This window comes from Populus euphratica, unplaced genomic scaffold (genome assembly GCF_000495115.2).
Source record: "Populus euphratica unplaced genomic scaffold, PopEup_1.0 scaffold1.1, whole genome shotgun sequence".
NCBI lineage: Eukaryota > Viridiplantae > Streptophyta > Magnoliopsida > Malpighiales > Salicaceae > Populus > Populus euphratica.
Window position 1 is genome coordinate 6,589,257 of NW_011499845.1, and position 13,275 is coordinate 6,602,531.

The 13,275-nt window shown below is 32.3% G+C and overlaps 2 protein-coding genes across 2 annotated transcripts; one reads left to right on the top strand and one right to left on the bottom strand.

The window, feature by feature from the left end:
* Positions 1-891: 891 nt before the first annotated feature.
* LOC105125289 (cysteine-rich repeat secretory protein 12-like) lies at positions 892-3,288 on the bottom strand. The gene is given in 3 exon segments (XM_011025670.1): positions 892-962; positions 965-1,087; positions 2,271-3,288. Coding segments are annotated over 3 exon segments (906 nt in total). The 5' UTR covers positions 2,998-3,288; the 3' UTR covers positions 892-906.
* A 2,978-nt stretch (positions 3,289-6,266) lies between these two features.
* LOC105125293 (uncharacterized) lies at positions 6,267-7,836 on the top strand. The gene is made up of 2 exons (XM_011025683.1): positions 6,267-6,808; positions 7,548-7,836. The coding sequence occupies exons 1-2, from the start codon at positions 6,420-6,422 to the stop codon at positions 7,561-7,563; spliced, it is 405 nt and encodes a 134-aa protein (XP_011023985.1). The 5' UTR covers positions 6,267-6,419; the 3' UTR covers positions 7,564-7,836.
* The last annotated feature ends 5,439 nt before the right edge of the window (positions 7,837-13,275 follow it).

A 13,275-nucleotide genomic window follows, 5' to 3' on the forward strand; every position in this document is an offset into this window, starting at 1 on the left:
CCACCCGCCTCCGCGGGGGGGGGGGGGGGGTTGCTGGGGGAAAGCCATGCTTGATGGCATTCAAAAAAACAGTTCCAAATACCAAAATCAACCATTCCATAGACAAACAAGAAAAAAAAAAGGCATTAGTTTATCTGAAAGTACAAATATTCAAGTATAGTGATCGTCTGTTAAACTCCATCTTGGTATTAGTCCCACATATTCTGTTGTACCCCAATCAGTTTGCTTGTGATAAAAGAAAAGAAAAGAAGGAAACAGTTGCTTAGTACACATGACAAGAAATAAAGAGGATTTTAACAGCAAAACAAGTAGGATTTGTTCCAGATAAAGGAAAGTGAACATTGAATTGACACAAAATTTAACAAGTCTTGTGAATACAACTTCTGGATGAAAACAAACTATAAAGCTCTAATATATCACCCAACAAAGGCACTGACTACAGCATTTCAAAGAGCACTTTCACAAAAGGGTCTCAATTTATACAAAACAATTAGAGGCAGAACTAACATTAAAGTAACGTTGTAAGACTAAAGTGGGTGTAAGGAGAGTTTGGAATCCTTGGGCTTTTTCACCTTATTGCAACCTTTCTTTTCACTTGTTTCAAGGTACCTGTTTCCAAGGACATCTTCCTATCTACCCTTCCAAGCCTTCTTTAGGATAAATTTGAAAGAAACTTTAAAAAGAGGGAAGAGAGAAATCAAGACCACAAAAACAAAAGGGAAGCAATTGGGCCACACATAATGCAAAGCAAGTTACCAGAGGGACAAAGGGAGAAATGCCATTTCCTGAATCATCATATTTTCTTGGATTCAATTATTTACCACCTGCGTATTGAAAGAGGGCACGTATATAATACGAGTATTGGCAATTTCTAAACCTAAAAAATTTGAAAAGTTTTGACAACGTTCAAGGAACACAGTAAAGAGAACTATAAAGATGCAAAGAAAGATAAACAAGTAGTTACCTTTTCCTTTTCCACAAGCTTTTCTTAAGAAAGCAAGGAATACAATGAGCAATGCAACCCCAGCAATAAGTCCTACTAAAATTGCAAGTGTCTTCTCGACCTCATCATTTTCGTCGTGATCTACTGCAGAAGGTAAAAATCAAACAATTAGATACCATCTCACTATCCTTGCACAATGACAGGATAGTTAGCAATCCTAGGTAATCGCTGTGTATTGCCATCAATTACAAATTATAAGTTGCTAAATGATCATCTCAATAAAGAGAACCTAATTATATGTGAATGATTTTTTGCTACATTCTGCATAATTAGCGGAGAGGGTTTATTGATTACTTCAACTTAGTTGTCAAACAAGATTCATTATGCTATTATTTTCAAGAACAGCATGTCCAATTCATTTTGGAAATTGTAGCAGTGATAATTTCAACATTGTTTGAGTAATAATATGCTTTGCTCCCCCTTTATAAAAGTTCAGACACCTGGGAAGAAAGACTCTGAACTAAGGCCACAATAACTTCATTTGCATTGGATTCTTTCTTGAATACCAGTTAGGCAATAATTTAGAAGTGGGGCCTTGATTATATCATGGTGTGGTAATTGAGAACTTTAGAGGGCTTTTTCTTTATGAACATGTGTGCAACAACTTTAACAATTCAAACATACAGCACGATTACGAGATTCTCCCTTTTGGGTTTTGACCTCCAAATCCATCAAATCTATAACAATATATAAATATAAATACGGGATTGATGTCAAACTCATGATCAAAACCAACACTAAATCATTCAGTGAAAAAGCATTGAAGCATTAAGTATCCATCAAAAAATTTGAAATTATCCACTAGGAATAAAGAAGTGCTAAAATTCAATAAACTTTGCTCCAGAATCTTCATAGACACTTCCACATTCACCTTCAATATGCGTCAAGAAATCCGGTCATACCAGGAAGGCAGTCTCATCATCATATAAATTAGTACACGAAACATCATTAACCAGACAAGTGACGAACATATCAAACCTCCCACTCTCAAACACACACACACACACAAGGGGGAAACCATAACAAAATAAATAAAAAAAGGGAAAAAAACACCCTGAGCAATTTGAAATTTACCCAAATAACCATGCAAAACTACAGCACCGGTCTCACAGGTTAGGTTTGCCATGGTGTAGAAATTAGGTAAAATTCAAGATCATTCAAGATGGGGATTTTCACTAATTACTCATTAATTTAAACCAAGAAACATTTAGCCAGAAACAAAAAACCTTAAACCACCACCCAGCCGGCCGGTGGCGCAACAGCTTACCATTTCCGCCGTGGGAGTGGGCCCCAGCTTTGGAGAACCGAACATAACACTTGGCCAAGTACAAGTCCCCCGAGGCAGCGGCCCCACAGTAAGTTTTCAGCCGTCCGACCACCTCAGACAAACAATCCTGACACTCGCTCGTACTCAAATCTTGTACGCACTGCGCCACAGCAGAAATATCCCCGGAACCACCAATTCTGAAAGGCTTGTAGGACCCATCACTAGTCCCCAGGTAATCCATCACCGCATCACGCCTGTTCAGCTCATCAGAATCATACGCGATCAACGGCCCACATTTCTTCAACACCTCCGTCTTGTCTTCCACACCAAGAAACGTCGTGTTATCGTATTTTACGAAACACCCATCAAGCTGCAAGGCGCCACCGGTCGAGTCAAGGCAAAGAGTGCCGAGTTGACTCACTGCACGAGCTACACAGCTGGCACAGTCACCATTGGAGAGGTCTCCCCGGCACTGGAAGAGACCGTAAAGGGTGTCCTGTGATGTTGGGGACTTGATGGTGAAGTTGTTGTAGATGGTGAACGTGGCCGAGTTAACAAGGGAGGTAAGTAGCGAGTTGACGTTGGACTCGTAAGGAGAACCCGGTGTGTATTTTAGTTGTGAACAGCCACCGTAGACAAAAGTGTCCACGGAGGAAATTGCTGGGGTTGTAAGAAGTGCGATTATTAGAAGGGAGATAAGAGGTGCCATCGTTAATGTCCTAGACATGTCTCTGGGTTTGCTTTGATAGTTTGCTTTGATAGGTAGTAAGGGCTATGAGTATATGGAGAATTGATTGTTGGCAATTGTGGCGATGTTTTTGTGTGAGTGAGAGAGAGAAGAGAGAGAGAGTGAGTGAGTGAGGGAGAGAGCGAGGGACTGATTGTTGCTTTGAGGAGAATTTGCGTAAGAGAGGGGCTTTCTTTCTTCGCCGACGCAGCTTTTCATTTCATTTGTATTTTTTTATTTTAAATTTCTTCCTTTTTATTTTTTTTTTCCATTCCAATTTTTGTGAAGGTGTTTTGGACCATCGCGTAGCATCAGGTAGCTCAAGAAGAAAATGACCGGTTGCTCTGCTAATAAACAAGTCGCATCTTTTAAATTGGGATTATGAGCAGCTCTGGTCAGGGCTTTGTTCTTTCCCTTTCCAGTATTTTTAAAACGGTTAATAATTATGGGCGTAGTCTAGCGAGGGGGGCTCCTGATGGTTGACTCCATCAGCATCCATCAAGGTCCGGACCTTGATTTGATTTCCTAGGAGGCTGCAACGACAATTCCGTTGATGGCCCAAAAAAAAAAAAAAAAAACTGTCCAAGCTTCCAATGACGTGATGAGAAATCAACTCAAAATGCTTTCTTATTTAGAAAGAACTTTCAAATTAAATTAGGTTTTCCCATCTTCTTCTCTATTTTATTGTCCTTGATGCGCATCAAATAATAATTGCCTTGTTAATAATATTTTTTAAAAGTATATTTATAAAATATATATTAAAATAATATTTTTATTTAAAAAATTATTTTTAATATTAATACATAAAAACGATCTAAAAATAATAAAAAATTTAATTTAAAATAATAAAATAATAAAAAGATATTAGATATACTGTTCGTAAATCTTATTACTCTCAAAGTTAGATAGAACATTTTTTATTTGGTTTTTTATAGAAATAGTTTCAGTTTATATTATGTATTTCATTTCAAACTTCGTGCCATGAATCAAATTGAAATAGTTTAGATTTCATACGGGGACGCCTATAACATGGATTAAACCCAATAAAGAACATTAATATCTCCTCTCTAAGAAATAATAATAAAGAGAATTAATTAACACACGAGTCCTCAAGGATGCAAGGCGTATTTGGATGCTCCGAATCACAGAACTGCTGTGCAGGGGAAATCTAATTATTTACCTTATCTCAGCTAGGCTGTAGAACAATCGAAGGAATTTTTTATTACGAAGATAGTGGAAGCTTCTGCATATTTATATGCTTGGTAACCATACGAAACAGGGGGCGTGCTCCGATGCTCCATGAAAATAGTGGGAGCATAGCGCCTGAAAATTGGGGGGGGGATCTATCAAAATCTTGTCAGCGGCCCGTCATCCCTTCGTGCTCCCTGTTTTCGTATTTATCTGCGAATAATTAAAGAATTAAAATAATATTTTTTTTATTTTTAATATTAATAAATTTAAAATTATTTGTAGAGCTGAAAAGGTGCTAATCAATGGGCTTTCAGTTGTTAATTTGAAGATTTACAGAATGTATTTCGAATTCTACGCTTCTAAATTCCAGTGAAGATTATCTGGCCGAGGAGTGAGACTGTGGGGGAATTTTAAAAGCTTCGATCTCTATCATATGTGTTTGTCTATGGAATTAGATTCCAAAGTCAATTTTCCAGAGTATTTTTGACCAGTTTCTTAACGGTCATGTACGTATTGGTATTTTTTTAACGAAATATATTAAATTTAAATACTTGGGTAAAACGGTCCAGTGGATGCAGAGCTTGATATTTTTCCCCGTCCACTGCATTTAAAAATATACCGACTAGATTCATAATTTAAAATTTAAAATTCCAGTACATGTAAAATAATATAAAATGATCTTTAGGACATTTTGCAATGAAACATACTCAGAATGTGTTACAACCGCACTCCTTATGAAATTAAAAGAAATTAAAGAAATTAATTTTTTTATAATTCAGGATATCCGGTTAATTTATATATATTATAATTAATTCTTGAATTCACTAAACAACATGTAAACCTAGTAAAAAAATAAAATATCACAAGAATAACAAATATATATAAAAAATCAAACCTGAATAAAAAATAAATCGCTTCCTCTCTTGGCCACAACATAAAGTGTAAAAAATTTAACTAATTGCTTCTCGCAACGGATTTGATAATCGCATTCACTGAATATTCTAGAACGGCATCTGATTTTTGAAAATGGTTGAGAAAATCAGTTACGAGATTCACAGGTACACAATATAAAGGCCTTCGGGTTGCTACGAGGATTTTTGATTCGTTACAAATGATTTTGTAATTGATTCTTTTATACAAGTTTGCAAGGAAAAAAAAAAAACATTGACTTCTTGTTTACTCCTTTCAGAGTTTTTTGAAATGGTTATCAAGTACAAAAAAATAAACAAGGAAAATGAAAGTGGAGATACTTTAAAAATTTTAAGTTGCTCGGGAATAAGATTTATAATTTTTATAATTAATTAAATTTTTAATTTTAATAATTTAGTCAATTATTTTTTATTAAGGTAGCTGAAGATGACATACTTACTTATAAAAGATTTTTTTTTTTGTAAATTTAGAGTTTATTCAATACTAAAATAAATATTATTTTAATAAAATACAATAATACTACATGAATATATTTTAGAAATAAATATGTAATAGATAATAGAGATTTTAAATCGATTGAAAAATTCATGATTTATTTATAATTTTTAAATTTTTTCATAAAGGGTGGTGAGTAAAACATAATATTGTCTTAATAGTTTAAATATATCTTTTTTATATATATTAATATGGATAAAAATATAGTATTTTTAGAAGAATTTTATATATTATATCTTATATGACATTAATATTAAAATTTATATGATTGGTCTTATCAAACTTTTATTCACCTAATAATAAAGGGAATAGTATAATCTAAAATGTAGTTGTAAACATAAAACTGGACTTAAAAGAACTGAATTGCTCCTTTAACAAAGCTCAAAAAATACATAATGGAATTGATGATTTTTAGAACAATAAAAATAAAATATGAGAATAAATACATTTCAATTATCAAACAAGAATAAGAAGGATTAGCGAAAATTATCAAAGAAAGGAGAGAGAAGAATTTTTGTTGTGTTTTAAAATCTATTTGAATGAGTTATTCGAAATCTTCAAATTATTTTTATTGTGGCTGGTTCACAAGTTTTCTTCACTTTGGTCTAAGGCATAAGAATTTTACTTTATTTATTTCCTAGGTGCACCGTAGCATTTGCCCCTCTATTTAATGAAAAAGAAAAAGTACAGCCTTATTTCTCTGACCACGCCACGTTCTATTTCTCCTTACCCCCGAAGGAAAGTACAAAACCATAACCCCCAAATTTCCCAATCGGATTCAGATCAATTAGGGTTTCCAAGCAGCAATGGCACTTGAGTGGGTAGTACTAGGCTATGCCGCAGGCGCAGAGGCAATCATGGTCCTTCTCTTGACCATCCCAGGCCTTGACGGACTGCGCAAGGGACTGCTCGCGGTGACGCGCAATCTGCTGAAGCCGTTTATGTCGGTGGTTCCCTTCTGCCTGTTTCTGCTGATGGATATATACTGGAAGTATGAGACGATGCCGACCTGCGAGGGCGAGTCCTGCTCTCCAACCGAGCACCTCCGTCACCAGAAATCTATCATGAAAAGCCAGAGGAATGCGTTGTTGATCGGTGCTGCTCTAATTTTCTACTGGCTTCTTTACTCGGTCACTCATCTTGTTGTGAAGATCGAGCAGTTGAATCAACGCGTCGAGAGGCTCAAGAGCAAGGAGTAAGTGATGATGATGGTGATGGATATAAATGGATTTTGTTTTCTATTTTCATGGATTCCTGCTGTCAAATGAGACTTTAATTGGCGTTTTCAATTCAGTTATTTTTCTCGTGTAGGTAGTGACTGTTTGATTTGGATGTCAAGACTTATTAATATGCAGCTTTTCCTTAATCATTTTGGGAGTTTTTTCCTGCGTGTCGAATTCGTTCCAATTTTGATCAGAATATGGATTTTGTTTTGTGAAAGTGTAAATTGATGAAATTGTGAGATCTGTATTAAGCATTTTTATTATCTGCTTCTTTCTTCTGATTAATGCGGATGAATCTGTAGTATATTAGGGTAGGAGAAGAGGACACGCGTGGGTTTTCAATTTTAGTCATGCAATTGCCATTTCAAAACTCTGATTGTGAACTTAATGCAAGATGTTGCTTGTTCTGACCAATAGCTATATTAGTCTCTTCTGATCCCTATCCCAGACAACCATCACCATACAAAAATAATGGTCAGCCAGGAAAATGATGATGGGATCCAAAGATTTTTACCTTTTCTACTCTTACTCGTCAAATGTACACGCACAGCGACTCCGTTCTTTCTCAATGTTGGAAATATTGTTCAGAGGCAACCTTTTCTTCATATGTGCTCTCTCGCGTTGTCATCTTTGGCTTTGAAATTCTTGTTAGTTTTGTCATCGTTGCAACTTGTATCGCCTTGATGTTTCATCACTTGCATTGGTGATGGGATATGTGAATTCTTAGTGGCAGGCAGTGGCTGGGGGCTGGAGGAGCAGATCAGAAGAGGGAATTGATACCAGTTTACAACGAGAGGGGGTGGCGGTGGTGGTCTTCTTGGTGTAGAGGAGTAGATTTTAAGTTAGCTTGGGTCTGTTATCAGTGGGTGTCAGAGTTTTTTGGGCAATGTGACAATTATCTAGCACCCTGTTTAGTGACGGGTTGTTGAAGCTGATCTTCTATTATTGTGATGTTCATAATCTCTCACTTGTCTTGAAATTCATCTCTACAAGGCCAAAATAACCCTCCAGTAGCAGATCTATCATCTCATGCCGAGTCTCAGTACTCAGTATCATCAAGCCAATTCGCATTACCCATCAAGCACCGCTCCCATGTTAGTCAATTTTGCATCCTTTCAGGCCAAATTTTACCATTTCTTTGAGTGCTTAACACTCTTGAGTTTTGAGCCTCAGGCGATGGGTATTGTGTGGTTAAAGCAAAGCTGCTCGAAATTAAGCATTTGTGAATATCAGTAGCGAGACCTGCCCATTCAAATAAGATGTTCAAGTTGTTATTCATTGAGGTCGGGAACAAGTCTTTTTTATTACAATTTGTTTTACTAGGAATAATTTATAATTTTTTTTCTAATTTCGTTTCTCTTTAATTTATTTTTTGATCTTTCATAATTAATTCTTATTCTTTTTAAGATAATTTTTATTTTTATTTTTATAATTTCATTTTCTTTTTGTTTTTTCATATCAAATTTGATTTCTATTATTTTGATTGATTTTTTTTTTCATTTCAAAAATCTTTTAGATTGATTTTTTTATTTAATATTAAACTGGTTGAAAATTGAGTTTATTAAAGGTTTATAATTTTATAAATTGCAAGTTTTAGATATTAACCTATGTTTAATGGGGTTTGCTTTTTATTTTTTTTTAAAAAAACTCAGGTATTTTTAATTTAATTGTTGAACTTTTATTCAATTTGAGATAGGGTTATGATATTTTTATTTTTTGCTTTCTATATAATTTTTTGCTAATTTGATAAATGACCTGGGCTATATTGATATTTTTTATTTGTTGTTACTTGATGAATTTTTTTTGATAAATTTTTTAAATTAATTTTTTTATTTTATCATTTAATATTAGATTAGGTAAATATTTGTTTTTCTCTAGTTCCATCCTTCATGGCTAAAGTTTGTTTTTATATTAGGCTTTTTTTCATTTTTCCTTATATTTGTTTGTCCCAGCATTCTGTTGTTTGGAATTAAGCTTGATAAATTTTTTTTTTTATTTATCTTTTATTGGGTTATTTTATTTATATAATTCAGGTTACAAAGTTTGCTTGGCTTGTCTTATTTGTTGTTTGTTTGTTTTTTTATTAATTTTATTTTTTTAATTTCATTTATGTACATTTGATTTGTTTTAGAATTAAACTTCAACTATAACTTCTTTTCTTTTGTATTATGTTGGCTTATTATGGTTGGATGGCTTTGCTTGCATATTTGTCATGTTTGTTTATATTAGACTAGGTAAGGGTTTTTTCGTTATCTTTTCTCTCTTTTTTTTTTTTTGTATTTGTCTAGTTGAAATCTTGGTTTCATTATTTTTTTGTTTTGTTTTGATGATTTTTTTTTTTTGCAAGTTTCCATGATTTTGTTTTGTTTAAATTGGTCAATTAAATGTTGGTGTCATTTATTTTATTATCTAATTAGATTATATCTGTTTGTTTTGCTCAATCAGGTTTATGCATTGAGTCGTTTTTTAATTACTTTTCTAAAGTACATTTATGTTGCCTAAGAATCTGTTTTGTATTGATAAAAAATACTGCAGTTAGTGGTGTGGTATAGACCCACAAATCTAGTTTGGTCTAAATAAATAAAAAAATACATAAATAAATAAAACATTTCTCATGCTTGGGCTAGGCCCAAGTTTAAAGGCACTTGTAAGTGTGGCCAAGCATAAAAAGTTTCCTATTCCAATGCTTCGGCCATGTCCAAGCATAAAAAGGTTCCCACTCCATCCAATCACCTTCGTCTCAAGTTATCTAATATATGTTAGATACACCTTAATGTATCTTGTCAAATTCCAGGAGCGGTACATTTATTTTTCTATATAGATAAAACGTCATTTTTTTTACCACTGATTATTTTTTATTCACATTTCTTTTTCAATGTCACATGCAAACACAACAACCCATGACAATGCTAACAACCCATGACAATGCTAACTTTAAGGTTATTAAAAATATATTTTATTTTTTACACGACACAAAAAATACAAAATAAACTCGAATTGTAAAAATATATTGTAGAATTGTAAATTTTTTTTTTTCATACATAATTCAAGCATCTTAAAATACATGCTTTAAATAAAAATTCACATTAAAATCTGCATGTGTTAAGAGCTCACTTGAGAGCAATTTCAAACCTAAATGGTTTGTTGCCAGGTTTGAGAATGAACCAAATGAGTTAGATCCTCTTTGATTTTTATGTTTATCCATAAAAATTAGAATGTCAACAACTAAATTATATTAAAACCTATAAATACCAAAGAAGTGATCATCTATGATTAGATAATGTTGGTATACTAAATCCCAACAAATAAATCAAAAAATTACAATAAGAGCTTCAAACTCTCAAACATCAAGTGACAAAAAAAACTATAAGGTATGTTTAACAATTCAACATTCAGTAACAAGTAATAGTATAAAACCAAATTTCATGGTAGCTGAATCCTGTAACTTATATCGAGGAGGCCCGTAGCAAGCAATAACCAAGAAAAACTACAAGTCTGCAATATACACTCCTATAAGAAATTACACATGAGGTATTTGACATAAACTTGCATATTTATAGTATCGAAGCAAAAGTACCGAATTACCAAGCATGCATAAACCTTTTTCATTGATGTAACAACATCACTAGATATGCTGAACTACTAATCTTTTGATCAAGGGCTCCACCTACCCATTTAGTCATGATATATAGAGACAAAGAATAAAACTTAAGTAAAGAATTACAATACCTTTTGAAATATAGTAGCAATTAGCCAAGAACAACTCTGAAATATAATATAAAGGAGCATAAAAGGCTATCAAATACAAATAAAGAGCTGCAACATCAAAGTTCATCATAACAATGATTTTCTTTTGATAACTTTAATTCACATGTTTATTAATTGACTACAGGATATATGAAAAGCCAAAAAAACAACAACCATTTTAAAAATAAGTTCAAGTTAGAAAACATAATAAAATTCAATTAAGTAAAATTTCATTAATTGACTTTGAGATTAGTAGTTGCAAGAGGAAAAAAACTTGAGCTCTACTACTTATGTTGACTTTATTTTTCCAGATACAAAGGATTTTTCCACATAGTTTTGTCGAGATTTAACAAAATTATTTGTTATTAAAAAAAGCAAAGGTAGAAATTGTTGTGTATTTATAAGAAATTAATATCACTTATTACTTTGAATCCCCAGCTCTCCCTTAATTAGTTTCCCAACTATTAAAACTAATTTAAAGCTTAGATGCTCCATATACGAAAGCCACTATTTTTTCAGGAATGTAAGTTGCAATTTCAAGAAAATATCATCTTGCGAAGTCAGATTTTAGACTGAGAAAAGCCTCATCATTGCCTCTCTGAATAAACTAAAAACAACCAATTTTAGAAGTAAAAGCTCAATAATACTAGCAAGACTACAAAGGCATGTAACCAAACTCACAGAGTATTACAAATGAAGTGGGTAATAGGCATCATTGAAAAGAAGACTCTTCAACATAGGTTTCTTACGAAGCGTTGAAAAAATAGGATTGGATATTACTCGAGTGCACAAAATCACTTGCAGATTTGGTTTCTTCTTGACTTCACCCTTTTCTTTCATCTCTTATAAACCACTGTAACTGGTATCTTATCAAGCCCAATTAGTGCTTCTAAAACTTTTGAAATCCAAGAGACAATATTTGCAATCTTTTTCTTTTCAACAGGGTCTGAGACAACAGGTAAATGCTTCACTTCATAAAGCCTCTTCCTCGGAAAAAGTGAAGCCCTTCAAGAAGGAGATTAGGGATTTAATGATCAAAGTTTATACGTTGTTCTCATTGAAAAGGATAAGGGGAAACCGATTTAATGTTCAGTTAGTTAATAGTTAATAGTTAATAGGCGTTAGACAGCTGGAGCTTGCAGAAACATATACTTCAGTTTATGTATTTTGTTGAAATTATTAAAACGGTTATGAAATCGTGTTTTTTTACAATTTCACTTGATTTTAAGGATTTTTCTCTATTTTAACCTGATTTCAACCATTTTCGAGTTTTTTAAATGATTTAACACTTTAAACATGTATTAACTCATAAAATCATACAAACATGATTTTTACAATCTTAACTAACTTTTCATCAATAGTGCAACTTTTTTATAGACTGAAGTACCATACTTGTCAAAATAAGTTAAAGTGATCAACATCTATAAATAACTTGGCTATTATTTAAAAAATGAATGCCAATTTCAAGCTAATCTAGGCTAATTTAAGCCAAGCTTAACAAAATACCTAAGCTAGATAATTTTAACCAAGATAAATTCTAAGTATAGATGATTTATTACCTTATATTTGTCCATTCTATTTATTTTTCATGCATGTTATCTTTTTCTTGTACCTTTATCAACTCAACTATTAAAAGGTTTGATATTTCTATAAAAATCTTGTTTTCAAAAAACAACCAAGATTACATACAAAAAAGATATCTAATCCTATATATATCTCAACCCAATACACAACCATAAAAGCTAAATTTAATTCAAAAGTTTTAAGGATAGATATTTGTAATTACTTTCTAGACTAAGATTGACTATGCATATTGATCTATAGATCATGGCTACAATGTTTATAATATTGCAAATCCAAATCGAGAAGCATGATATGTGTTCTTGTTCGACAAATATGGGTTTTGATTAATGAAATTATTGATAATAAATTATACATAATTATAATTATTAAGGGTGAATGAAAAAATAAAAAAATTGATTAAATTAAGAAAATAAAAAAACAATAAAAAAAACCAAACCATGATAAAAAAATCTAATTGATTAAGCTGATTAGAATTTTAAAAAAACTGACCGGTTTGATTTGGTTTCAATTTTATAAGTCTGAAACTGAAAAAAATAAACCGAATTACATCCAAACAGAAAAAACTAAAAAAACTAAGTCAAACTAGAAAAAAAAACCAAAACCAAGTCAAACTGAAAAAACAAAATCAAAACAGAGCCAAATTAAAAGTTAAGTTAAACTGGTTTAAATTGATTTTCATTTTAAAAAATTAAACCAAAATTAATCAATTTGAATTAATTTTAATTTTTTAAAAAATAATTTTAATTTAATTATTTTTTTAATAAAAACTAAACTAAACCACAAATAAACACCTCTAATAATTATCACAGAGGTGATCTGTAGAGAGGAAAAACGAACAAAAAGTAAACGGAGATGTGCCCTCATTTTGGTGCTCCAAACCAAAATGAAAAATCCACAATTAAAATAAACTCAGAATAATAAAAAATAAAAAATAAAAAATAAAATGTTCAAGCCCCGAAAAAAGAGAGAAAAATCTTTGCTAAAACGGCAATGCTGCAGGCAGTTTTGGTAATGCATTGCGGTTTTGGTAAGTGGGCCATTGGATCCACTAGCTGACGTGGCATAACTCTAGAGATTGATTGCTTAACGCGAAACTTACTCCACCTTG

Excerpts from the sequence above, each read along its gene's own strand:
- LOC105125293 (XM_011025683.1), top strand. The coding sequence starts at position 6,420 with ATGGCACTTGAGTGGGTAGTACTAGGCTATGCCGCAGGCGCAGAGGCA.